This window comes from Pyxicephalus adspersus, chromosome 5 (genome assembly GCF_032062135.1).
Source record: "Pyxicephalus adspersus chromosome 5, UCB_Pads_2.0, whole genome shotgun sequence".
Lineage (NCBI taxonomy): Eukaryota > Metazoa > Chordata > Amphibia > Anura > Pyxicephalidae > Pyxicephalus > Pyxicephalus adspersus.
This window is the reverse complement of record NC_092862.1, coordinates 146850932-146877311: the sequence shown is the minus strand read 5'-3', so window position 1 is coordinate 146877311 and position 26380 is coordinate 146850932. Positions and strand designations below refer to the sequence as shown.

At 48.8% G+C, this 26380-nt stretch overlaps 3 protein-coding genes across 3 annotated transcripts in view; 1 reads left to right on the top strand and 2 right to left on the bottom strand.

Annotated features, from left to right (window-relative positions):
• The window catches only part of SCAP (SREBF chaperone), a gene marked incomplete at its 5' end in the record, with an annotated part of 16008 nt that extends 12928 nt beyond the window's left edge, over positions 1-3080 (top strand). Inside the window, 4 exon segments of the mRNA XM_072413438.1 lie at positions 1003-1088; positions 1251-1333; positions 1438-1547; positions 1773-3080. Coding sequence (XP_072269539.1) covers positions 1003-1088; positions 1251-1333; positions 1438-1547; positions 1773-2018 — 525 coding nt within the window.
• A 1341-nt stretch (positions 3081-4421) lies between these two features.
• On the bottom strand, positions 4422-7786 carry ELP6 (elongator acetyltransferase complex subunit 6). The gene is given in 5 exon segments (XM_072413436.1): positions 4422-4670; positions 5370-5559; positions 5664-5849; positions 6132-6220; positions 6764-7786. Coding segments are annotated over 5 exon segments (753 nt in total). The 5' UTR covers positions 6803-7786.
• Positions 7787-10655: 2869 nt separating this feature from the next.
• The window catches only part of CSPG5 (chondroitin sulfate proteoglycan 5), a gene marked incomplete in the record, with an annotated part of 17686 nt that continues 1961 nt past the window's right edge, over positions 10656-26380 (bottom strand). Inside the window, 4 exon segments of the mRNA XM_072413435.1 lie at positions 10656-12437; positions 15167-15290; positions 16109-16297; positions 25264-26380. Of these exon segments, the coding sequence (XP_072269536.1) occupies positions 12276-12437; positions 15167-15290; positions 16109-16297; positions 25264-26380 (1592 nt within the window).

Below are 26380 nucleotides of genomic sequence, written 5' to 3'. Positions count from 1 at the left end.
CCTACCCCATACACAGCCTTCCCTCCTACCTACCTACCCCATACACAGCCTTCCCACCCACCTACCCCATACATAGCCTCCCCACCTACCTACCCCATACACAGCCTTCCCATCACTCCCTATCTGCTACTCCTCTTTGTAGTTCTCTCCATTGGCTTCCATTTCCCTTTAGAATCCAATTCATCTCCTGTGCTTTGCCTTCAAATACCTCCACAGTTCTTGTCCCACTTACATTTCTGCCCTGATAGAGAAATCCCTCCCTAGCCGCTCTCTTCCAATTATCTACTAATGACTTCCTCACTCATAACCTCATCACACGCACGGCTCCAAGACTTTTCTAGAGCTGCCCCGACTCTCTGGAATGGTTGTTCCTACTTTCTGCTCTATTAAAACCCAACGCTTCCCCCTCACCTACCCGTCTTCTGTCTCCTAAACCCTCACTACTTCCCACCATTCCATATCTCCTCCTATTGTGTGATAACTCCCCCACCTCCTAGATTGTAAGCTCTTCGGGTCAGAGTCCTCTCCTCCTGTGTCACTGTCTGTCATTTGCAACCCCCTATTTAGTGTACAGCGCTGCGTAATAGGTTGGCGCTATATAAATACTGTTTAATAATAATTATACTATGTAATGGGAGGAATGGGATGAATCCTTGTCCCAGCTGTGGATTTGTTCTAGTTGAAGGCTTGACTATCCCTTGGGTGAATGTTTCATCCCTTTCATATTCTCCGATGGGAAGAAGTGTCATTGGCTATCGGTGAAATTGGTTCCTTGCAATTTGCAGTGTCTGGTATTAATGCCTAAAAACTGACAATCATTGTTCTTTTATTTTTCTGTTCTTGGTTCCTCCAATCTTTCCTTTGTCCCAGTGATGTGATATTTGTGAGGTCTCTGTGGATCTCCATGCAAAGCAGTCGGGGTACATCCGGAGGAAACCTACAACAGGATATTATAGGGGTGCGGAGCTGATGTCAGGTCTTTAATATTTTCTCTCTCCTCAGGTCTGGGACGCTATAGAAGGAAATCTGCGCTGCAGCAACAATGAGGGGCAGAGCGGGATAACGGCATTGGTTTTCCTCAATCACCGGTATGTAGGTTGTCCATATTCTACACACCTTACATCTGCAGAACCCTGGAGAGTGACGGAATGAGCGGGAGATGATTTGTTTCATACATATTACCTGGCTGCTCGTACCCTGCATTCTGCATTTCATGTTTTATCTCACCTCCCGCGTCTTCTACATTGCAGGATTGTGGCTGCCCGTCTGAACGGCTCTCTGGACTATTTCTGCCTGGAATCCCACAAATCCAGCAGCCAGTTACAATTTAGAGGTGAGATCATCTCCCGGGACTTGGAGCCAGGATAGCCAATCAGATCATGGAGGAAACAAGGCTTCCTTCACTAAAATACACTTACCTTTATTATCTTCACAGAGACATCACTTCTCTGATCTGCACGACATCGTACGTTATCAGCAGTGGTCTGGATGATGTTATCAGCATTTGGGACCGCAGCTCCGCCATCAAACTCTACTCTATACAGCAGGTGAGTGGTCAGGTGCTGCATTGGGTGGGTTGGCGCTTTGCTGCAATCAGATCTCTGTGCAAAGCTGAGCTTTTATTCCAAAAATAATACTGATTGGTTTTGTAAAACAGCTCAGAGTAACGAATGCTGCAGGACAGAGAATAGTTTCGTGTTCTGCTCAGTGACTGCCATGGGCGATCACATGACCAGAGAGATCACATGACCGGTTCTCTTCTCTCTCCATAGGATTTGGGCTGTGGCTCCAGCTTAGGTCTCATCTCCGATAACCTGCTGGTGACGGGTGGCCAGGGCTGCGTTTCCTTCTGGGACATCGGCTACGGCGATCTTCTACAGACGGTTTACCTGGGAAAGTGCGAGGAGGCCCAACCGGCCCGGCAGATCCTGGTTCTGGACAATGCGGCGATTGTCTGTGACTTTGGCAGTGAGTTGAGCCTGGTCTACGTCCCGTCAGTGCTGGAGAAGTTAGACTGAGGTGGCGGAAGGGCCGGAGAGTCTAAATGTAACCCCTCCCGGACTGTCTGAGGGGTACAACATCCATGTTCTCACTATACTTCCAATGGAATTGTACGATATTCCCGTTTTTTCCAGGTGAAGCGCCAACCTGTCTCACCTCCGCCGTTTCCTGATGAGATTTTATTTTTCTGTGGAGAGGCAGGTTAGTGGTGACCCGGGGAAAAAGCAGAAAAACGATTCGTAATGAATCTGCAGCCAATACACAAGCCGGCGCCATGAATGTTCTGGGCAGCGAGCTGTGTACCTTGATACCGCCTGTGTCGCCGATATTTATAGAATGTTTCTGGGGCGGCATGCGGATCTGACGCAGCCACAAATAGGCACTTAAAGCGACCACGCTGCACTATATGATGATACCGAGTATCCTAAAGCACTTCATTCCACAACTGGCGTGATGAGACAGCTGTATCGGATCCATGAGCGGAGGAGGGGTGATGTCACCGTAGTGTTATAGAACTCATAGCAACCAGCTGGTAGCCTTCAATATCCAATGCTGAGCACAGGGTTGCTATGGGAAACAGCAATGCCTGTGTACTCTATGTTTTTCTGTACGTTGGTGGCTCTGCAGCCGGAGTGGTTATTAAAGCAGCAAACGGTGCAGCTTCCAGCCTGGGAGGGTGAATGTCCATCAGGTGAGGATTCACCATCTTCAGAGCTACAGCTGGAGAAATATACAAATGAAAATATTCTCATATACTATATAAACACTGCCTGGCCAAAAGGAAGTCCCCCCTTAATATTTGGGCCAGCTTTAGCTTTTACATTCTCAGGTGTTGTTTCAATGTTCTTATACAATGTAACAACATTCATCCCTCCATATCTTTGTATTGGTGATGGGAGGGTCGGAGCTGTGTATATTCATCCCAAAGATTCACCATGGTTTATCCATAGGTGAATGTGATGTCTTTGCTCCCAGAATCATTCATTCACCATCTGAGCCCAGTGAATCCTGACTTGGCATATTCTTATACCATTGGGGAATCCATTAATGGAAAAACCTGGACATTTTGTATATTCAGGGAGTCACAGAGCTGCCCGCTGACTTCATTCAGAATATTCTGATTTCTGTTTGATGAAATGTTGTCACCGGGACAGGAAGTGAGGGGGAAATCCTTAGCCAATCAGATTTTATCATGAAAACCCAACGCTGGTTCTGACCTCCCCCATTCCACCTAAAACCAAACAAAGTGCACAGGACAGCCGGGGCTGATGAGCGAGGGCCACAGGTAGATCTGGGGGTCATTTCTCATCATCCAGTGCAGCCGAACCGATGACAGAATAAGTCTGCAGAATCCGAGGAGATACTGAAGTGTCCCCGCCAGTTATTGGGGCCACGCGAAGCCGCCTGCCTGGTGTCACATCCTGCTGTGAGGTGCTGGAACCACCACCAGCAGCAACTACGCCCCCTATGCTGCACCGGAAGTTACCCCACCCGGGTGCAATAAGCATTTCATGGGCGGAGTGCACAGGCAGTGAGGGGGCGGATCCTGAAAATTGCTCCGCCCCAAATATGAACATTCACGCTGCATTGACTACTGTACAACGTCTGGGGTCACCATATAAAGAGAAATAATATTTTTGGTAAAGGTTCTAATTTATTTTCAGGTAGTTTTCTGCTTTCTAGAGCTTTCCATGATGTTCAGTGTTCCGTCTGTTCGGTTTCTTTGTATATTTTAATTTCAGCTTTTTGTGGTTTATTTTTTGTTTTTTAATCTTCTGTAATTTTCTTACATAAAACATTTTTCTTCTGAAGGTTGTCACCGCTGTGAAAGATTTTAAGTTATTCAAGAGAATGGTCCAATGAGGGAGGGCTAAGAGAAGGGACCAATGAGGAAGAGGGGTGGAAGGGTAATCAAGAGATTCAATGGTCCAATGAGGGAGTGAGGAGGGGCTAGGAGAATGGACCAATGAGGAAGAGGGGTGAGAATAAAAAACATGTGTTTTTGGTTAAAGAATAATAAAATCATTTTTATAACCCATAAAAAGTCCAGCCAAAAATCTGCCGCACAGAATGATGAGATTGTGATATCTGAAATCCTTTAATTTGATATTAGAATCCTCCCCAGTCACTTTTATATACAGTGATGTCCCATCCAGAGACTCCGCCCCCGAGGAACCCGTCATCCCTCTGTGTCCCGTGCCTGATATTAAAACAGCTATGAAATCCTGAAAAACCATAACTGCACACTCGGCGTGCACTGCACGGCATGCTTTAATGCCCCAGATACATGCCGCGCTTCCCAGGAGGAATGAGAATCAAAAAAATCAATACATTTCATGGGAAGTTGCTCCACCTCTGCAGAATTTATTGTTGTGCCCGGTGCCATCACCCTCCATGAGCGCTCCTCCCTGTATCTGTTGTCATAGCGTTCCCCAGGCATGTCCCCTGAGTGGGGGGAGGGGCTTCCAGAGTGGCCCCATTTCCCTCCAGTCAGTCCTTTGAATTGATCTGTATCGGATCCGGCTCACCTGGCCATGGACGTCTCTGCAGAATCCGGTTGTCAGCCCCTCAGCCTGAAGGACGAGGCCGCTCTGGTGACACAACGACCTCAGCAGGAACTCCGCATCCTCATCGTCCTCATCTCTGCGCACCAAACACACAACGTCCCCCTGGAAGAGCCAGAAATCATCAAATTCCTGTGTCCCCACTGTGACCCCCCCCACATGCCTGAAATATGTTACACCAGAACAGAACCCAACCTTTCCCACCCGGGGCAGATAGACAGCAACCAGGGGGCAAAAAACTCCCAGAACCTAACAAAGGTCACATGATACATCAACTGTCAATATAAAAGATTCGGGGACACTGAGAAGGGAGAGTCAGGGATTCCCATCTATGGACCCCATAGCTTATTTAGAAGGAGGTACCCCTCCCCCATACACTTCATTACCACTGATAGCATTACTGATAGCAGTCCATGAAGTTGTATCTGCCCCACACAGGTGATATATTACCCCTCCCCCAACCCCTACAGTGGGGTATAATCCCCCCTGACCCCTCCACAGCTGTCTCCTCCCCCTATGTTCCAAGGTTGCTGATGGGGACAACAACCCAGGAAGTGGCTGCACTGAAGCCATAACCCAGCCTGGGGAGCTGCAATGGCTGACCTGCTGTCCAGGTGCCCGGGGTCACCAATGCCAAGGCAGGTGAGCATGGGGGGCAGGAAACTAGTGATAGGGGCCCCCTAGTAGGGGGCCACATCCTGCAGAGGTTCTTGTGGGTCACATGATGCACACGCCATCCTAGCACCGAGTAATCTACATACAACACGCGTGTTATGTCCATCCCTCGGTAAACTGGGGGCGCACCTGGAGCTCGTGCCGCACGCCAGCTCTGCAGTAGTGTGTGAAGTCCAGGATTTGCAGCGGAGAGACTCCCAAACTGAGCAGCAAGCTGACATCATCCACAATCAGCGCAGGGCCAGTCCAATCCTCACCTGCAGAGGGGGCCAGAGCAGCGAAAATGAAATCATAGAGCGGCTTGAGGTCGGTGCCGGCCCTGGAAGAGAAATTCCATTGTGAGTGGAGGATGTGGTTGCTGCAACAACCAATCAGAATCCAACAACAAGGTGAAGAGCAGAACCAGGAGCGACCATCACTGACCTCAGGAACTGCAAAGGATTCTGGGAATTCACCTCTGGGGTCTCAGAAAATAAAAGGTTGCTGTAAGATCTCAGTCCCTCCAGGAAAACCAACTGACCCTGATCCCGGGCACCGGCCAGATTCACCCCCTGCCGAGAGAAAAAACGGGAAAAAGAGAGCGAGCGTTATATTAAGCACCAACATATTGATCACAGCGGGGGATGGGAATCGCCAGTTCTGCCCAAATTAAAGATGGCGGCTTTGAAGTTACAGTGACATCACAGGGTGGGAGGGGACTTTAAATAAATCACTGACCTACAATGGAGCGCTGTACAACGAGTCCAGGAGCAGATCACCTGGACCCACCCAGACTGGGGTCAGTACACTGAGCCAGTCCCATCAGTCTCTGTACAGAGGAGCTGACACTCTAATGTCCCCCCCCAGTCACACACCTATTATACAGTTATTTAGCTCTGACATATACTGTAGCGTAGCTCACCTTTCAGGTAGTAGGACAGGAAATGATGGATCAGGAAGCTGCCGTCCGTCTTCCAATCACTGATCAGAATAAATTGCCCCTAAAATGCAGAAGATGTCGGATGAAATGTTGGGGAGAAGCAGCTGAGCGGTCAGAATAATGGAAACCCAGAGAAGCAGAAATTCTCTGACCAACCTACCGACCTCTCCACATTGACAGATCGCTGTCCAATCCAATGCAGATCTCTCATTGGTCATTCATTGATCTGTTATAGATCAGGCGGTGACCCCAATGTCTGACGTGGGGGTGGCTGATCAATACTCCCCGATATCTTTCATGTCTTGCCTTCCCATCCCCCATATGGTCTGTTCAGACAGATGCTGACTGCGCTGCCTTTTTTCTAAAGGAAGCCTTCACCAAGCAAAGCAAGCAATCAGATTTAACTGTGGGTGGGGCCTCAATGTGCAGGAGCAAATCACCCCCAAAACCTCATTGGGGGTAAGCTAAACCACAGCAACCAATCAGAGGGGGAGAATGCTCCTAATGAGCCCCTTGTGGTAATATGAGAAGCCCCGCCCCTCTGTCACATGTCCTTCCTTAGGGATAAACTAACCCCGCCCCCCTCCGGGCGCTGCTCTCTCACCCGCTCCAGGTTTAGGACATTCTGCAGCTCCGGAAACATCTTGACCGGGAACGTGTTCTCCACTTCCGGCTACAAATGACAAGGGGGATGGACTTCCTGTGGCGCCATGTTGTGATTGGCAGCCGCTGTGCTGCCGCCAGGGGGAGACAGAGGACGTGGAGAGGAGAAGCTGAGTTACGCTGCTGGTCCTGCGGATTCAGGGACTTCACTGGCTGCATGCTTATCGAGAAACCCAGAAAACTACTGTGACTGGGATGGCATTCGGGCAGAAAGTATTTCCAAAATCTGATCCAACTGTATGGCCGGGGCTATGTGTCCCCAATTCCATGGCACGTGACCCCCACCGCTGACCCTTCCCCCATCACACTCTATGGAATCATTGACCCCGGGTGATCCTGCCACAAAAGTCCTTGTTCAGCCACTTCCTGTTATAGGGTGACACCGCTTTGTCCCCATCTCCCAATTATGTTTTTGTGTTGTCACCGCCTGATGGACTTTGAATGATGAAATTGTGTCCCCAAATTCCTTCTCACACTTTGTTGTAACTCCTGGAAGTGACAGGAGGGCGGCGACACCTCTGCAGGGAGTACGGGGGATGCGGGTTGTCTGGGGTCACTGCTGTGTGGAGAAGATGAGGGGATGGCGGGGGTAAAGAGGGGCTCCGGAGAGGAAAGTCATTGGGCCGGTGACACCTTAAGGTGCTGATTGCCCCCAAACCCCAGGGGCCCAATGAGGACCAGAGGTCTCCCCTATGTGTGTAAGGTTTTTAGTTTTTGAATAGATTGTGGAAGGATCTGAACCCTGACCTGGCTTTTATTTGTTGTCTGTGTCCCCACTGGGGATTCCTCTATCTATAGGGAAACGTTGTCACCCCTGGACAGGACTACAGGACACCTCCCCCTATCTTCAGGACTGCAGGACACCTCCCTCTATCCCCAGGACTACAGGACACCTCCCCCTATCCTCAGGACCACAGGACACCTCCCCCTATCCTTAGGACTACAGGACACCTCCCCCTATCCTCAGGACCACAGGACACCTCCCCCTATCCTCCCCTATCCTTAGGACTACAGGACACCTCCCCCTATCCTCAGGACCACAGGACACCTCCCCCTATCCTTAGGACTACAGGACACCTCCCCCTATCTTTAGGACTACAGGACACCTCCCTCTATCCTCGGGACCACAGGACACCTCCCCCTATCCTCAGGACCACAGGACACCTCCCCCTATCCTTAGGACTACAGGACACCTCCCGCTATCCTCATCTACATATTATAGAGGGAGAGCTGGAAGCAATTTATTGGATCAGCACAGGAAGTCTCTGGATTTCTGGCAGGATCCACTCTAAATATAGACAGCTGTGGGCTTCTCTGTAGTTGGGGACAACCGATACAAGATTGGCCACAATGAGTCACAAGCTCAGCACTGACCCCTCTGGTGACCCCTGAGCTCTCTTTTCTAATATTTTGGACCTTTATTGTGTTTCCCTTCCATCATTCACACAGAACTCCTCACATTCTCCTCCAGCTCACTCAGACCCTGAAGCAGCAAAGCGACTCCAAACCATTTCCACCACCATGCTTCACAGTTGGTATTAAGAATTTCCTGCTGTCTTTGGTTGTCTCGGGTGACTGTGGCCAGACATCTCCAATTCTGATTGGTCGGTCCCAGGCCTGGTCTGTCTGTGTGGCCATGGCTGGCTGGGCTCTGTTGTTCTTCTTGGCCCTCTCATTTTTTGGTGAATCTTCTGATTGGTGAATCTCCTGATTGTAGATGCGCTCTGATCCCCAACCGTCCCATCTGACTCTTATGGCATTGGATAGTCAGCTCTTGGGGTGAGTTTGCTGGTCTGACCAATCCTGGCCATAGTATCAGTCATGTGACATCAGCAGTTGTAGATTCCTCTCCTGTCAGTGGAGTGAATCAGTTCTGATCATTTGTCAATCTTTATAAATCTCTTCCCAGACATCCAGAACTTTCAGAGGGCCCCAGGGGATCTTCTGATGATGTCATGATGACACCCATCTATACAGAACGCCCAACTTCCTGTCCTGGGGACCCCATCCCCCTCCTACTGACACAGCCAATGCTTATATCCCGCCCCTGAGGATCAGACTACAGGGGGCGGAGTTTGGACAATATGACCGCTCATACATCAGCTGACCTGGTTGGATTTTGGGGCCCCTTTGGGTTTAAGGATTCCTTCAATACGAGGAGATTCTGCAATTGTTATATAATACGAGCAGCCAATGGGGAGCCTGCTCTGTGATGTCACTGTGATAGATGGTCAGCTGGCCAATGAGAGCTCACCCTCAGTTTTAAGGCCTTTGAATGCGTCAGGAAATGCTGGGATTTGTAGTTCTGCACTAAACCTCCATTAGATATAATATATTCATATCCCTCCTATAGATCACCAATCAATATGTACGTACGTGGGGGCAGCCAATCAGGTGATCGCAGATTGCACCGTGTGCGGCCATCTTTATTCTGATTGGGATTGGCGTCTGATGATTGCCTTTAATGTGATTGGCTGGCGGTCAGAAATAGCGAATTACTCCTTCACACCCATCGCTGTATCCTATTGGGCGTCCAGCATTTTTCGGCCCCCGGTGCAGATTTTATAAATACCCGGGAATGGTGCCGTGTCGGGGAATTTGTCTCGTCAGGTTGTATTTCTGCAGATTGGCGCTAATTATCTGCAGTGTCAGCGTTGGCGGGGCGGTGGGGGTCGTCCTGTCATGTTATGGCGCGGCTCTGGTTGGGCGGTCCTGTGATCCTGACACAAATTCCACACATCTGACACGGGGACACGAAACGTCTGCCAGCATCTCCAGCTGCGCATTGATTCGCATCTCCCTGCGGTCGCTATGGCAACCCAGCATCCGTCCGACCTTGAAACAGACAAATTAATGCAAAGAGCGGCCCCGTTACTGCGAGCGCAGAGCTGAGCGCATTTCCCAGAATCCCCCTGGAACAGCCGAGAACAACGACTACTTACCTGCATCACACCCAGGGATAGGCAGCGCAGGCTGCGGCCTAGGGGGGCACAAAAATATATCAGGACATCGGGGGAGGGGAGGAATCATGTTTGGGGTAAGACAGAGGACTTTGTACCGGGGCAAAAGGGTTGGGGGTAGAATATTGGGGAGAAAAAAAGGGGGTGTTTGGGGGCTTAGGAGCATTAGGAGGGCATTAGGAGGCAAAAACTTTGTTCAGGGGTGGGACATTAGGCAGAAGACTTTGTTCAGGGGTGGGGTTTTAGGAGTAAGAAGACTGTTCAGGGGCAGGGCATTAGGAAGCAAAATACTTTGTTCAGGGTTGGGGAATTGGAGGGAAAAAGACTTTGTTCAGAGGTGGGGCATTTGGTGGCAGACTTTGTTCAGGGGTGGGGCATTAGGGGGCAGAAGACTTTGTTCTGAGGTGGGGCATTAGAGACCAGAGGATTTGTTCAGGGGTGGAGCATTAGAGGGAAGAAGACTTTGTTCAGAGGTGGGGCATTAGGTGCGATCAGTGCCAGAATTTCACCTTTAACCTAAATTCCTCATCATTACCTTTTCAGTGTTTATTAGCACAATAGGCTGGCCAATCACTTCGTGTTACTCCAGAGCCCCGTGTAATACAGTGAGGAGAAATGGACATAGGGGGCAGCAGTGAGCTGCTATAGGATCAGATTACATGCTGCGTGTTCATTCTGACATACATTGTAATAATGAGGTCATGCCAATCCTCGGTCAGCTCTGACATTATAGTGACAGCCAATGAAATCTCAGGTTCAGATGTATAATCACCCCGCCCCCCGCGGGACACATGGGCGCCCCCTAAAGGTACAAATCTATATTGCCCACACCAGGTGAGGCCTTTCAGGTTTTTTAATAATAAAGCGGAGACGTTTGTTAAGTTTAAAAACTTTTTTATTCAGATTCTCCTGTTATTTTTTTACAGTATTTCCAAAAAAATTCGGGTGAAAGTACAAAAAAATTCAGCTGCGCGCAGCGAAGGTTTATTCATCGTTGGTTGTCTTATAAGAAATCACACATCGCGGTAGAACAAGGGCAACGTGGCCGGAGCGGAAACAGAAACACGCGGGGCACACACGCAAACAACACGCATCACATGTCTAATGCTTGTCTACTTCTCTTACAGGGGGAGGGGCAGCGAGCGGCGGGCATCGAGCAGCCTTCTCTACCGCCATTCGTGGGGCAAATTCTGGGAGCGGCCGCTCTGCAAATCACAAAGAGGAAACATTTATTAGGTTTTTATCCTAACGACCCCCAGCCAAACTATGGGGCCACTGCTGGCCAATCACTGATCACTAATTCAAAAAAGAAACATTGTTACCAAATGGACTTCCTGTCAGCAGCCAATCACGAGCCGGCTCCTCCTCTGGTCATGATTTACAGCGGCCATGAATACCGGCGCGGCCCCCCCCCCTGCGTTTCTTTCACCTTACAGGAACGCGCTGTGCCCATATTAGCAGTTATTTATACCTCCGATCAGGAAAAGCCGATTACAGCCAGATAAGTCTTAAGATGTTTCATTCCCGTAAGGTAAGGACGCCGGACGGCGCGGATTACCGAGAGCTTCTTACCGCCTCTACCGAAACATCTCAGCTATTTCATTCTGGGGGTGTACGGCTTTAAGACTCAGCGGCATGGAGGACAAGGGGACATCGGGGTTACGGCTGGAGGCCCCCTGGGCCAGGTCACATGTTCCGCCCGCTGTTAACCCATTGGATCAGTTTTTCCTTTGTAGGGACAATTATTTCAAATTGTGGCACTGAGGAATGAGGCGTTCACTGATTGGAGGATCGACGATTGGTTTTTGTGGTCTGATATTTATGCATTACTAGTTGGGGACACCAATCTCCTGAGGATGAACATTAAGGGTCCTGACGGGAATTCTGAGTGTAGGCATGACAGGTCCTCTCTATCTGGAATCCTCTGCTAGGGGAGAGGGACACCTGCAAATGTGTGACACCTGCCAAGAAAATCAGCTGACTGAACACTAGCCAATGGCTGTTGGCCGGGACCCCTAGTCAGGTGGAGGATCCGTGGCCTGAAAGTGAATTTGCATTTAGGATCAGACACGGAGCTCCTCTAACTTGCAGGTGACCTCCTTCTGAGCTGCTTTTGCATTGATTTCTTTGGATGAAAATAATTTCCAAATTGGGCATAGCCCCGCCCACGCGGAACCCAAACCCCATAAATGTTTCCTCATTGTAACATTCACTCACAAGAGACACCAGGTGATGCAATCTAACTCCGCCCATTCACTGTGCACCAAACGTGCTCCATAATCACCTCCATAACACGGGATCATCTTTCTGCTGTACAAAATACACCAAAGCATGCCAGGGGTAGGGGGCACATTAGAGGGGTGGTAATGAGTCAAGAAACCCCTGGCAGTGCTGGAGGGGGTCAGTGCCCACACCACCTCCTCCAGCACTGCAGAAGTTCAGAGAAGATGGCACACACATCTCCCGCCAGGTTCCTCCATCACGTCCTCTTCCTCATGTCAGGTTGTTGAGGACACAGTTGACGTCCACAATGTCCGGATCCCCTTTGCTGCACTCGTGTTTGGGCGAGAGAGAGTTCTGAATGTTAAAGGGTTCTTCATCCTTCAGGCAGGCCTTGGGCAGATCCTGGACCTTCTGAGGAGCGTTGGGCTCCTCCTGGAAGACAGAAGAATATTGTGAGCTGGAAGAAGCAATGAAATAAGCGGGGTGCGGTCATGGCTGCCCCCCCAGGACTGGCTGGTCATGTGGGCCCTGCGGGAGGATTCATGGACCTCACCTAGAAGGCATTGAAGGGAACATTGAAGGTTTATGAATTGATTATATTATTAGGAGAATATTATACAGAAATCAAGGGAGTGACTCCGGCTTTTCCCGTCTCCTCCCTGCTGTGTCAATCAGAGAGAGACAGCCTGAAGGCAGACAGTTGTGTAGCATTGCAGAGAAGATATCACGGCTTAGCGTAGATTTTATATTCAGGGATCTCTTTTTAGGTTTATATAATAAAACTTTCTGTATTTAGGTCAAAGTGTTATAAATGAACATTTATTGATGAGCCATCCACATGTGCAAAGCATGCTGGTCCTGTGTACAGAGGAGTGATAGAGGAGGTCAGACAGCCATAAACTGATTAGAGAAGAATCAGGTGAATGATCAATATTCCCCCGATATCAATAGTTACCACCTTACATCAACCTCCTAGATTGTAAGCTCTTCGGGACAGGCTCCTCTCCTCCTGTATCACTGTCTGTATCTGTCTGTCATTTGCAGCCCCTAGTTAATGTACAGCGCTGCGTAATATGTTGGCGCTATATATTAATTAATATTATTCAACCACCACTACATCATTTCTGTTTGGCTACTTTTCCTGCCAGGGGTGACACTCACTGGCCATTATATTAGGTACACCAACAAATATCCAATCAGATTTCATCCTTACCCAGAGCAGCCAATCAGGGACCTCCTTCTGTTACTTTCCCCACATTGTTTTCAGAACCAGAAAAGTAAATGAATCAGAAAAAAATATTATTCAATGAAATGAAAATAACAAAATAAATCCAAAGAATGGAATAATAATCAGTCTAAGAGGAAAGAAATGAAGAAGAGAACCCCCTGTACCTGGCGAGGAGCATTGGGAGGGGAGCTAGCATAACTCTAAAACATAACAGGTGCAGCTAAAGTTGCGTTGTACTTACATTTCCCTTCACTTTGATTTTATATTTTCATGACGGAAACGAAAATTACTGCAGTCAATGAGAAAAAAAAATTGTGAATATCTACGCTGTGTCAGCAAAAGTGAAATCAGGGGGCGTGGTCTAAGCTAAGCCAGAAAAACGCAAAATGTAAGAAGGCGGAGTCAGCTGAGAGAGCTACACTACAGCGCCAAATAATGAGTGACCAGTTACAGCAGTGCAGAGTATTTCAGGAGAGGAGAGTTATAGAGGAAGGAGCAGAGTCCTCCCGCAGAGTATTTCAGGAGAGGAGAGTTATAGAGGAAGGAGCAGAGTCCTCCAGCAGTGCAGAGTATTTCAGGAGAGGAGAGTTATAGAGGAAGGAGCAGAGTCCTCCAGGTTGGATATTTCCACCATCCTGGAACAATTGTGGTTATCAGGGATATTTATTATCTGTTGCCTTTTGATCATAGGCATCAAACTCTGGCCTGCGGGCCAAATCTGGCCAGCAACGTCCTTTATTTGGCCCCCAAAGGAATCCTAAATTTGAATTGCAGCTGGCCCGCCTCTAGTACAATTCCCGGCATCACTCGCGTCTATAGACCAGCGGGCTCTCTTGCGTATGCGTGGCCCCGCATTGGACTGTTTTATAGACGCAGGGATTTTTAGTCGCGGGGCTATTTCAGTTTCAAGTTTGGCCCGAGACTTGACTCTAGGTTTTTAATTTTGGCCCTCTGTGTATTTGAGTTTGACTCCCCTGCTTTAGATCAATATTACAGCCAGGCGAGGAGAATTTTCAGAGCCGTCACACACTTATTGCCTCCAACCGGCCGGCTGACAACGCTGCTGCATTTTTACGCAGTGGCTTATCGTTACCAGCCTGCAACAAGAAGTTGTTATTGGCAGGATCTCCAAGGAAGAAACTGCGACTGATTTACAAAAAAAAAAAAAAAATATTAATAATAATACCATGAGAAAACAAAGGATTTGGAACCTTGGATTAGCAATGCAGCGCATTATAGCGCACAGTATGCATGTTGTGCTGCATTACAAATCCGGAATGTCTAAAATATGACAAAGAGAAAAATAAATAGGCAAAAAAAATCTGTCAGGTTTGTTAAGGGGAAAAAAATGATGTTTTGTGTTCATTAAAAGATTTGCCCCAGAAAATCAGCCAAACAGATCGCAAAACATCTCGGAATCTGACATAAAAAGGTTAATTACATTAGAAAAGGGAAATGTCGGCGCATTAGGCCCGGTCAGTTCACTCAAACGGTGATTGTTATCCCCGGGCCTTCTTCCCGCCTGAAGCCTGACTATGGTTGCCTAGCAACTGCCATCTCTGCACAAAACGCTCCACTGAGCATCTCCAACACTACAAGGCTATCCCCCCTCCCCCCATCCAGGGACCCCCAGAGCCAATCACAGGCAGACAACAAGTGAACTCTGCAACCCATCGCCATCCAAACCGCTATTCACCTATAAAATATTTCATAATTGAGTCCCTAGTGGTTGAACTTGATGGACTTTTTTCAACCTGACTTACTATGTATCTATGTATATATTAAAAATGTCTGGTAAATGGGATGAACACACCAGGAACCCCGGATCCCTCTCACACTTCCTGGGGCATCAGATGGCACTCTGCATGTTGCACTGGTTGTCCACCTATAGGGAATCCTGCAGTAGAATAATCACTGGGTGATAACTGCTTACCCAATCTGGGCGCTCACTTCGGTGGTTGGGGTTTGCTTCAGCCGGAGGGGGAGAGTAATCCTTTACAGGGGTAATATATTCCACCGGGCCTGTTCCTGGAAGAGGCAGCTTCAGCAAGGGGTAACTGGCCAAAAGGTAAAAAGAGAGAAAATAGCAAGGAGGATTATTTGGGACAATAAAATCGTGCATAACATGGAGATAAACATCACAAACCCTGGAACCCTGTAATATTATTATACAGTATTTATATAGTGCCAACATATTACACAGCGCTGTACAAAGTCCATAGTCATGTGACCAGCTGTCCCTCAGCGGAGCTCACAATCTAATGTCCCTACCATAGTCATATGTCCTTAACACAGTCTAGGGTCAATGCTTGGAGGAAGCCAATTAACCTAACTGCATGTTTTGGGAATGTGGGAGGAAACCGGAGTACTCGGAGGAAAACCACACAGACACGGGGAGAACCTACAAACTCCATGCAGATAGAGTCCTGACCGAGATTCAAACCTCGGACCCAGCGCTGCAAAGGCCGGAGTGCTAACCACTGAGCTGAACCAAGATTAGGTTGCAGCCAATCACAATACAGGCTCAGGTGACAATACCAATCATACCAATTGTGAAACCTGGTGATGGAGGAGTAATTATTTGAGCTTGTTTTGCAGCCACAGGACCTGAGCACTTTGCAGTCAATGAGTCGACCATTGTTATTAATAATAAATGTATCTTCTATAACACTGATGGAATGAGGGAGACAAAACCATTCCCAGATTGGGCCGCAGCCACAGATCGGCGCTGCCTCAGTCCCCATAATGAGATTTCTGATGATTAATCGATGATTGGATGGAACTACCGGAGGATCTCCCCACACAATATTTATTATTATATAACCTGACGGGGGGTCTAGAAATGAAAGAAAACTTGGTGGTTGGGGCCACTTACTTCCTTTTGCGCAGTTTGTAGTTCTCCGTTTTGAGCAGATAAAGTTTTTTGGCAAAGAAGACGGTCATCATGAAGAGGAGGAGGACCACCAGCGCGGCCGTACCGACCGCCACGCACATCACCTGGAAGTCCGTGATGATGGATTCGCAGCGGAGACCCTTGTGCCAAATGTAGTCCTGAGTGTTACACCTGGGGAGGGGAGAGAGAAACAGCAGATTTATCACGACATATTGTGACATAATCATTTTTGTATATGGCAAATCATGGCATATCGTGACATACTGATGAACATTTAGCAAGGTATGATATATTGTGACATTCTGATACATATCATGGCATATTGATACGCATCGCGACATGTTGTGATATATTGGTGCCTATTTGCATACTGTGAATTATCACAATATATTGTGACATATCAGAGAGGCATATTGCTCATCGTGACACTTTGGCACATATTTATCATGACCTATTGTGATATATTGGTGCCTTGTTGTAGACAGTGATTTATCATGACATATCGTGACATATCGGCACATTTTGCTAGGTATCGTGACATATGGGGGTGGTTTATTGAAGCAAAAAATGCTGCTCACATACCAGCTGACCTGTATGGTTTCCTTGTGGTTCCCTGACACCGGAACAATCACTGAGAGCCCTGAAGAAGGGGCGCCTAAACCTCCTGAAATGTGTTGGAGGGGATTCACCTCACTAAGGTGAATTCTCATCCTGCAGGAGATTCTTTTCTCTCTCACTTCTCTTAGTAAATGAGGTGAAGATCTGCTGACTCCAATCATCCAATCATGTGCAAGGAAAGATGTGTTTGTTTAAATTTCATTGCACATGATTGGGTATTCTTTGCAAAAAATATTACTACATTCACTGGGCTAAGTGAATTATTACCTGAAGAGTGAGAATTCACCTTGGTAAGTGAACAGCCTGAACTCCTTTAGTAAATCTCCCCAATCTTACATAGTCGGACAGGACACACCAGTGCCACCTTTGGTGTTTTATAGAGCTCTGCTGACATGTTCAGAAGATTCACACTAGGTGAATATTCAGCTGCCATGGAACCACTTAGGAGGCCATAGGTCAGCCAATCACAACCAGGGTCCCTCCAGAGGTCACGGGGGGTTTGGTGAGCCGTGTCTGGAGATGTGCAGAGGCCGGCACTACTTAGCAGTCGGGGGGGCACCTCTACGACTGACATACGGGGACACACTCTGCCCAATGGGTCGAAGAGATTCACCTCTGGGGGGGGGGAGGGTTGGGGTGTCTTAGCCCCTAAAAAACTATTGGCTGTACTCTGGGTATAAATCACCAATAAAACCTGGAGCTTTTCACTCTCCCATGGCATTCACACAGGAGGTATCATTGTGGGGGTACCAGCACTCTGCCTGGGGCCCCCTGGAGTGTGATGACCCAGGACCCCCACAAGGGCCCCAAGTAAACCCCAAGAACAGGGTCCCCGTTCTTTCAACCAGCGCTGCCATAGTCCATGGAGGTGTTGGCAGAGATCGGATTCGATATTCCGCTATCCCGGGAGGAAAGCGGAAAATATTCCAAAGAAATCTCAGAGATTTTCCAGCTGACAAAAACTTCCTGCCAAACATTTCACACATCTTGATTTACACCCGAGGTGAATTATGGGGCGGAGAGCAGAACCCCCAATCCCAAATATCAAGTGGGGGAGGGGTTGTTTGCCCCAAGGTGTGTACATCTGTCTATCCAGACCTTCCAGCTCTGCCACACAGTGTAACAAGCTGATTGGCTGGAGTTTATTAAGCCTTTCATTTCAGATTGGTTCGGGGATCAAACACACAATATGAACATGTTCAGACCAAATATTGATTTATTACAGGAATATCGTCTGTTCACACAGCGCAGTGAATTATCACCTGGCCAGGAACCTTTCACTCAGTTTAGTATATCAGCTGAAGCCGTGCCAAATATTTAATCGTCCAATCACGTGCCAGAAATATCGCATGTTTAGATTTCCTTGCATGTGATTGGATAGTTCCTGCAAAATGAATTATCTCCACATTCACTGAACTGAGTGAAATATCTCGTGCAGCTAAAATTCCTTTACAATCCCCCACAGTGCTGGATGCGTGTACATTGCCGCAGCCTATGCTTGTGCTTTATTAATTAATAATAGTGTTCTGAAAGGGAGCAAAGACTAAAAATAAATCACAATGAGAAATTCATGAGAAATATATTCCGGGTTCTGATCGCTGTCAAGGTGTTATATTCACCCTGGTAATGTGACCTGGTGAATGTGGCCTGATCAATGTGACCTGGTGAATGTGACTGTGACCTGGTGAATGTGGCCTGATCAATGTGACCTGGTGAATGTGTCCTGATCAATGTGACCTGGTAAATGTGGCTCAGTGAACGTGACCCAGTGAATGTGACATGTGGCTCAGTTAATGTGGCCTGATCAATGTGACCTGGTGAATGTGATAGGTGAATGTGGCCTGATCAATGTGACCTGGTGAATGTAGCCCAGTTAATGTTACCAGTGAATGTGACTCAGTGAATGTGCCCTGATCAATGTGATCTGGTAAATGTGATGGGTGAATGTGGCCCAGTTAATGTTGCCAGTGAATGTGACCTGGTGAATGTGGCCCAGTTAAAGTTACCAGTGAATGTGACCTGGTGAATGTGGCCTGATCAATGTGACCTGGTGAATGTGCCCCAGTTAATGTTACCAGTGAATGTGGCGGGATTGTGGCAGACAATTTCTCTACTGTGACCTTTTTCCCCACAGCAGACATCCTCCATGCGTCCCTCCTGCCGCCCGCACCTGACTGGCGTCCTGCACGCTGCATCCTGGGAGAGTTCAGGTTGTGTCGCTGCCAAGACAAACTGTTACTATAAAAAGAAAATGCTTGGGCAGCACTAACGCCGCGTTCACAGCCACGAGGAACCGATGAATATTTATAGGCGGCGAGGAGACGAAACGTTTCTGATGATTCTCAAGGTGATGGAGGGGCGAAAACAATGCGATTGATTGGAGGAATAGACACTAACGAGATAGCGGGGGAGGGGAAGGACAAAGGTGGGGGAGGGTCATCAATCTATGTTACTCCATCTAATAATTCACCTTTTACCCTCCCCCCATCATTCCCACCAAAACTGCAACAAATATCTGACGCACACAACATATGATGATCGACCAATCAGAAGGCAGCGCCAGAAACACAATGACTTTGTGGCCATACAACAAAAACCGACAACTGACACTAACCGACTTCTCTGCGGTGCGTTTGTGGATTACATTGCTATAGGGCAGCCACATAAATATGAAGAACCAAAAGATCTATGTGATCTTTATCCAAGGATAATACTGAGGATACAAGGATGTGACCTTTAAGGGCCCTGAGCTGGCCGACTACTCACCATGTGACATCCATGGGGCCCAAAATTGTCTAACAACTGACTATGAATTCTATGGGGGCCCAAACTGTCTAACTACTCACCATGTGACTTGTATAGGGCCCGGAGCTGGGCGAATACTAACCATGTGACTGCTATAGGGCCCGGAGCTGGGTGAATACTCACCACGTGACTGCTATGGGTGGTGACACATTTGGATGAAGTGGAGGTATAAAGTTTAGTTTCCATTGATGACATTTTGTTTGATTGGATGATCATCCTTCATATTGGAAGTCAGAGGACCAGGGGCCCCTTACAGTTTTGGGGTTAGTACCCTTCAGTGGTTGGTGTGTGGGGCCCCAGGTATATAGCTTTGTGTTGAGATCTCAGAGTCATTGTGTCTGTCCTATGATCCAGCTCGGGGTACTCCACCCACAACTGAGGTATTTGTGGGGCCCCGGGGTGGAGATGGTGTGGAGCCCCGGAGTGGAGATGATGTAGGGCCCCTTGGTGAAGACAGTGTAGGGCCCCTTGGTGGAGATGGTGTGGGGCTCCTGTGTGGAGATAGTGTGGGGCCCTTGGGTGGAATGGGTGTAGAGCCCATGATTGGAGATGGTGTGGGGCCTCAGAGAGGAGATAGTGTAGGGCCCCTTGGTGGAGATGGTGTGGGGCTCCTGCATGCAGATAGTGGGGGCCCTTGGGTGGAGTTGGTGTGGGGCCCCTGAGTGGAGTTGGTGTAGAGCCCATGAGTGGAGATGGTGTTGGGCCCTTGAATGTTGTTGTTCGGCCCCTGGGTGGAGTTGCCCCCCGAAACAGACCCGTGTGGGGCATTTACTGACATGACCAAGCTGCGTCGGTCCCCCGGGCTGCTGCCAGCAATAATTAGAGATTTGGCACCGGAGGCGCTGGGAGCTTTCGGGGTCACTAGAATTCCCCGGTGATTAGCCGGCAGCGAGCACAATGGCGTTCTGTCTCCGGGACAATGGCGCTGAGGCCCTTTTCATCGCAGCGCTTGGATGGCCTCCGAATGAATCCGTAATGATCGCTGGGATATCATGAGACGTGCCGAGACCACAGGAGCAGCGGATGGAAAATTACCGGGACGGGGGAATGTTTTGGGGAGATCCGTGCAGCCCCAGCTCCACCGCCATGACCAAATCCAATATCCAGCTGCCTCCATACAGGGGGGAGACATATATGGGGCGCCATGGAGAGGGAAGAAAAGTTATGGCGCCCATCTTTGTATGGAAATCCTTCTCACCGGCTCTCCAAGTAACTCCAACAACCAATAGAATTGCTCAGCCAGCAGCAATCTAACTTTTTATTGGCCAGCAGAACTCCTTTATTTATTGTATTGGAGGGCAAAAGGCGGCCCCCGATATAACATGCTGCTGCAGTGTTATCTGAGTGGCCACTTCAGTATGCTGTGTGCACTGTCAGGTAGATTCAGTATTGGCCAATCAGGTGCTCTTGTTGCTTGTCGCCCCCCATTGGTACCTACCTACACCGCGCACCCCTGACAATCCGGGTATGGAAAGCATGTGGCCAATCCAAAGTGATCTGATACAACCGATCGATCAGTCACAGAACTGCCATATACACATATAGGAGCGGTCGGTGTGGGGTTTCCATTATTCTGTCCTGTGAGGTCTCTATGAATGTGTCCCAGCAACCTGTGTACAGCGCTGCGTAATATGTTGGTGCTATATAAATCCTGTTTAATATTATTATAGTGAATGCGCTCTGATCATAAGACGTGTGTGAATCCCTATTTAATGTACAGCGCTGCGTAATATGTTGGCGCTATATAAATCCTGTTTAATAATAATAATAATAATAATTCTCTGCAGATCTGTGCAGAAATCCAATGTGACACTTCCTGTAATACAGACCGGTCATTTCTGATCTCTCTCCATGGGCTGGGTGCCTGGTCTTGTCTCCGCCCCTCCTGTAGTTTTCTATAGGTCAGCCTGCAGTAGGTGGAGCTGTTTGGCCCCTCCCACATCTATGCATTATAGATCTTAGCACAATGCAGTGCATTCATTGCTCTAGTCGCATGTATTGCGGGGTCATCGGCTGAACACAGATTAACGTATGCTAACGCACATGGGCCAGCACGGACAAGGCAGGCTGAGCCCTAACTGTATATGACACGTGAGTGGCCCTGAGTGCTACAAACAATGGGCCACAGTGAATAATGATACAAAGTGTCAAGGATAATTCAAGGACAGCAGGGGGGAGGCCGCCCGTTTCCGACTCATCCAGGATTCCGGTGTCATTGTAACCAATATAAGCAACAAACAGACAGCAGGGGGGCGCTGCTCACACCGGTGACATCCAGAGGGGCAAATTCAGTCTCCAGGGTCTCACACAGGTGGGGGGGGGGTAATATATTGATTATTGGATATTAATGTATATTATGGATCTTCCACCACTTCCTGTCTAGGCGACACCAGACAAAAACAGAGGGTGTATCTCCCCTGTGGGGTCACAGACCCTATGCCCCTCATTTTTGTTCTTTAGATTCGGTACTGCTGGGTCACGTGACATGCAAGAAGCCCCAGGGACAGGGGGGGAGGGGGTAAATGGGGCACAGAAGAGAGAATCTGACCCTGGAAATAGCTGGGAATATTCTGCATCTGGAAACAAAGTGACCCCAGGTCATGTGACTGGGGGAGATACATTGTATCACTGTATCCCTTTAGAGATCAAAGAGGACATAATAATGGAAACCCCACCAGGCCCACATTAGACAATAATGGCATTCACAGATCTGTGGGGATTATACATCCTACATTCACCTGACTCCTTGATGAAGGGATCATTCACCCCATCTAATCCCTGACAATGGGGATGTGTTATCTGATGTCTCCATTGGAAAATTAACCCTGTGTGCTGGTTACCCCAATGGCTGGGGGGGGGGAGTGCAGAGCAGTGCAGGGTGTATCTCCTTCTCTCAGGGGTTAAGGTTCTCTTTTACACCCCCATCCTGCCCCTGGGGCTTCTCGCATGTCATGTGACCTCATAGAGGTAAGTGACATTTGCACACACTCAGCTTCTCATAATGTGCATTAGAAGCTGCAGCAAGTCAGATAGAGCCCAGCTCAATCCCTGGCTGGAGGACACCCAGCATCATATAGCCCCTCCCTCCTGACTGTCCCTGGCTCCTCCCCTTTCAATCTTTGGATTTTCTCAGCATCATATGTGGGTGTTACCTGGGGTGGTTTGTATGCAAATTAAGTCAACCTAGGAACTCCCCAGACTAAGATCAACCAATTAAGGTTTTTTTAAATTTGCATAACTCCTCCCAAGAGCCCACCCACTGCTTACATCGAAACTAAGAACTCTTGAAGAGGAGGTGATGTGTGGAAGTCCTGTACAGCACCCTGCTGGCTCCTCCCACCAGCCACATTCTGCCTGCATTGCACAGAGAAGTACAGGGGCCTGGTGATAAAATAAGGTAAGTATGAAGACAGAAAGATTTTATTTACCATGATGGAATGTAAGCAGATCTGTGACTCTCAGGTCAGCGTTGTCACCGTCATACAATTTCCCAGCAGTGGTCACAGCCCCGCGTCGTTGATATTTGCCCCCTCTGATGTCATTGGAGGCCAATGCTGAGTCCGGCAGTTCCCAGTCTGTCGGGATTTCCGGGGGGTCACCTGTCTCCTATTCATTGCTCACTCAGCGACATTCCATCCCATCCCGGGGGGGGGGGGGGGGGCAAATCTGGGAAATCTGATATTTCACTGAACCCATTCACGGGGATATTATGAGAAGAAAGAGGAGACCCGGAGGGGGCGGGAAGGACCCAAAGTAGATTCTGGAGCAAAGATTAAAGAGGACCTGTCAGTGACCTCTGGATGAACTCATTGCCGATTGGTCAGAATCTGGGGGGACAATGGATCACAAATCCTCCATCCTTTAAAGCCATCTTTGCTCCACTCAGTGACTTTGCCTAGGCTGAGATGATGTTATCAGTCTGCTGCAGGCAGGGGGGGGGGGCATTTCCTCAGTCACATGGTGAAGAGTGTCAGCAGGGGCTGATGGGTGTCAGACATTTGTGAACACAGCCAGGGACTGCCGGTCCCTCCACCTGAGCAGACAGCTCGGTATTCCTGGTCTGAATGACTGGCTGGGCCCTCTGTGGTCCTCTTAGGGCCCCTGGGGTGGTGTTGGGGTCCACTGATGATTTTGTACATTTTCCAGCTGCTGCAAATGCTCAGTGGGGTACATAGGACACAAGTGTTGGGGTTTTATGAGGGAAAAAATAAAGTGTTGGGATTTGGGGAAGTCTTCGGGGAGGGTAAGGGGCTTGGAAGGGGTTGAAATATTGGGGGCCGGATGGGTGTTGATGATTGGAGCCCCTGCACCCATCCTGTACAATGATTGGCAGCTGCAGTGGGCATGGAAGATGTCACCCAGATCTACTCACCAACCAATAGCCCCCCATTGGGCCCCTGTACATCTGTAGTGACATAGAAGCCAGCAGGTGGAACTACAGCCAACCACAGGAGGGGGCAGGAAAATGGCACCCCAAGAGTGGGGGAGGGTTCTTTGGGTGGCTTTGGGATGATCGGAGGCACAGGTGGCACCATTGGTATTACTGAAGTTTTTCCAGGATTTATAGAAATGTTATTTGTAATAGAATCACTCACCAATGCATGCAACACACAATCCAACAAGACGCATTTCATGCATTGGTGGGATGTGGTGCTATGCATGCTGACTGACGCTGCAATCACATCTGGTGAGAACCACACTCCATTGAGAATGCTGATTGGATGCGATGGATCATTCATACGATATTTACCAACAGGTCCAATCCTAATTAGTTGATTGTGATTGGTCGGTGGTCAAAATTATTTCAGATTCATTATTTCTTTTTCTTTTTTTCGTCCAATCAGAAGTGGGCCCGCTCCCTCCCTATGTTATAGGTAAGCCAAAATCACAATGACCCCAACCCGTCCCGGTGTCAACGTCAGCAAGGCCAACCGTAGCCGAGAGGTCAGAGGTCACAGCAGATCATCCATCTGATCTCATACACAGAGCTGGCAACACAAAGATTGATATTTGCAAATAATCGTTATCAACCTGGATTATCAATATCGATCAGATTATAACAGCAATCAGATTGAATATCGAATGGAACGTCGCCCCAGCCGGTTCTGTATCACTCAATGCAATGTGGCAACCAATCACCTGCTGCTCATCAATGGAATACCGGCCAATCCCGATCAATACTCTGATCACATAGTAATCTAATAATCTATCGGTATTCTCTGCCTGTGTATGGCCAGGCCAAATCCCCCAGGGGCCCGGGGCCGCCATGTGACTCTGCGGAGGGTCCCAGACACAATATGGAGATGCAGACTGAGGGACAGCTGGTTGGGGGTCACTAACAGACTGAATGGGGGTCATGTATTATTATTCTCCCCTCCCCCCGCGGCCCCCTGACGCCCATTCAGACATTAATCCCAATTGTTATGGAAATGACAACAATCCATCCGTAATGTCTCGTCAGCCGGATTCCAGGACACCAACAGCTGTCATCAGCAATGTCACGGAATCAACACGGAATACATACATGACACACGGATACAACATTTCCCGATCGGGATCGTAGATGGAGTAAGTACAAGAGGGTATATATATGGGAGCTCATTACCCAATCAGAAGGCTCCCTCAGCTCAGCTGGGTACAGGCCCATACTGCCCCCAGTGGATGGAGTAAGTACAGGAGGGGTAAATACCTGAATGTAAATGTAGAGCTCTTACCTGCAGAAGACCCCTATGTTCTCCACAATGTAGCACTGACCCCCGTTGTGGCAGTAGGTTGGGTAGATCTCGCACAGAGACTTGCAGGAGTTGTTGCGTCTTACGAAGCCATTGCGGCACTCGGTTCCGTTGTCTCCGGTTCCGGACACGCTCTGCGTTTGGTCCTTGATTACGTCTGGGTGAGACTTGGGGTACGTCTCCCCTCGGGTCGGTAAATCTTGACGGCTGGTCGTCTTCTCATCGGCCGTGGCTGTGTGTATGTTCGGAGTGGCCGACTTGGGGAAGTTCCGGACATCTTTAGCGGCGATGTCGTCATCCTCGATGTCCTCCAGATCATCGTCATCGTCGTCATCTTCAATCCCCCCCTCCTCGTATCCATCTGCGTAGAAAGGAGGGGTGGGGTAAAGGTAATCAAAAGGGGAAAAGTCGTCATAATGTAAGTGCTTGTGCCAAGGGCTGAGCTTATCATGGAAGCCCTTGGTGGAGTCGCCACCTGGAGGGTAGCCCAAGTGGTCGTCTAAATCAGAGGGGTCCCTATAATCTATGTCTGTAGGGTCAGACGGGGGCTCGGAGGGTCTTTCTGGTGGGACGCCAGTAGATGAAACATCTAGCTGGGCTCTTTCTGTCACCACCGCTATATCGGTGCCCCCGTGAGCTCCCTGCTCTGCCGACTGCCTCGAATCTTTCTCCAGAATGGTGAACGATCCCTGAGATTTCCCTGCCTCAAAACTGACCTTTTTCTGGGACTGGTCAGGGCCGGGTTCAGTACCTGAGGGCGATGGGGACTCCACGGACGTCTCTCTGGGCACTTGCAGCAGATGGTCAATCTCTGCAGAGTCTGGGCTGATGGCTTTTTCCGTAGATGGGCTTAGCATGGCATTGCCCCAGGCAGTCTGAGACGGGGTTGAGGTGACCATGAAATCCTGTAATTTCCATGCCGTTTCCGATGAGCTGGAATGGGTGGCCTGGCTGGATGACATCTTGACGTGGGGGTCACCACTTCCCGAATCTTCTTGGCTCTCCGCCATGGACGGTTTGTCCCCTTTGGCAAAACTTTTCCTAAACTCCAAGTCAACCGTTCCTTGGCCAACAGGCCACACGAAACCAGTCACAGGTT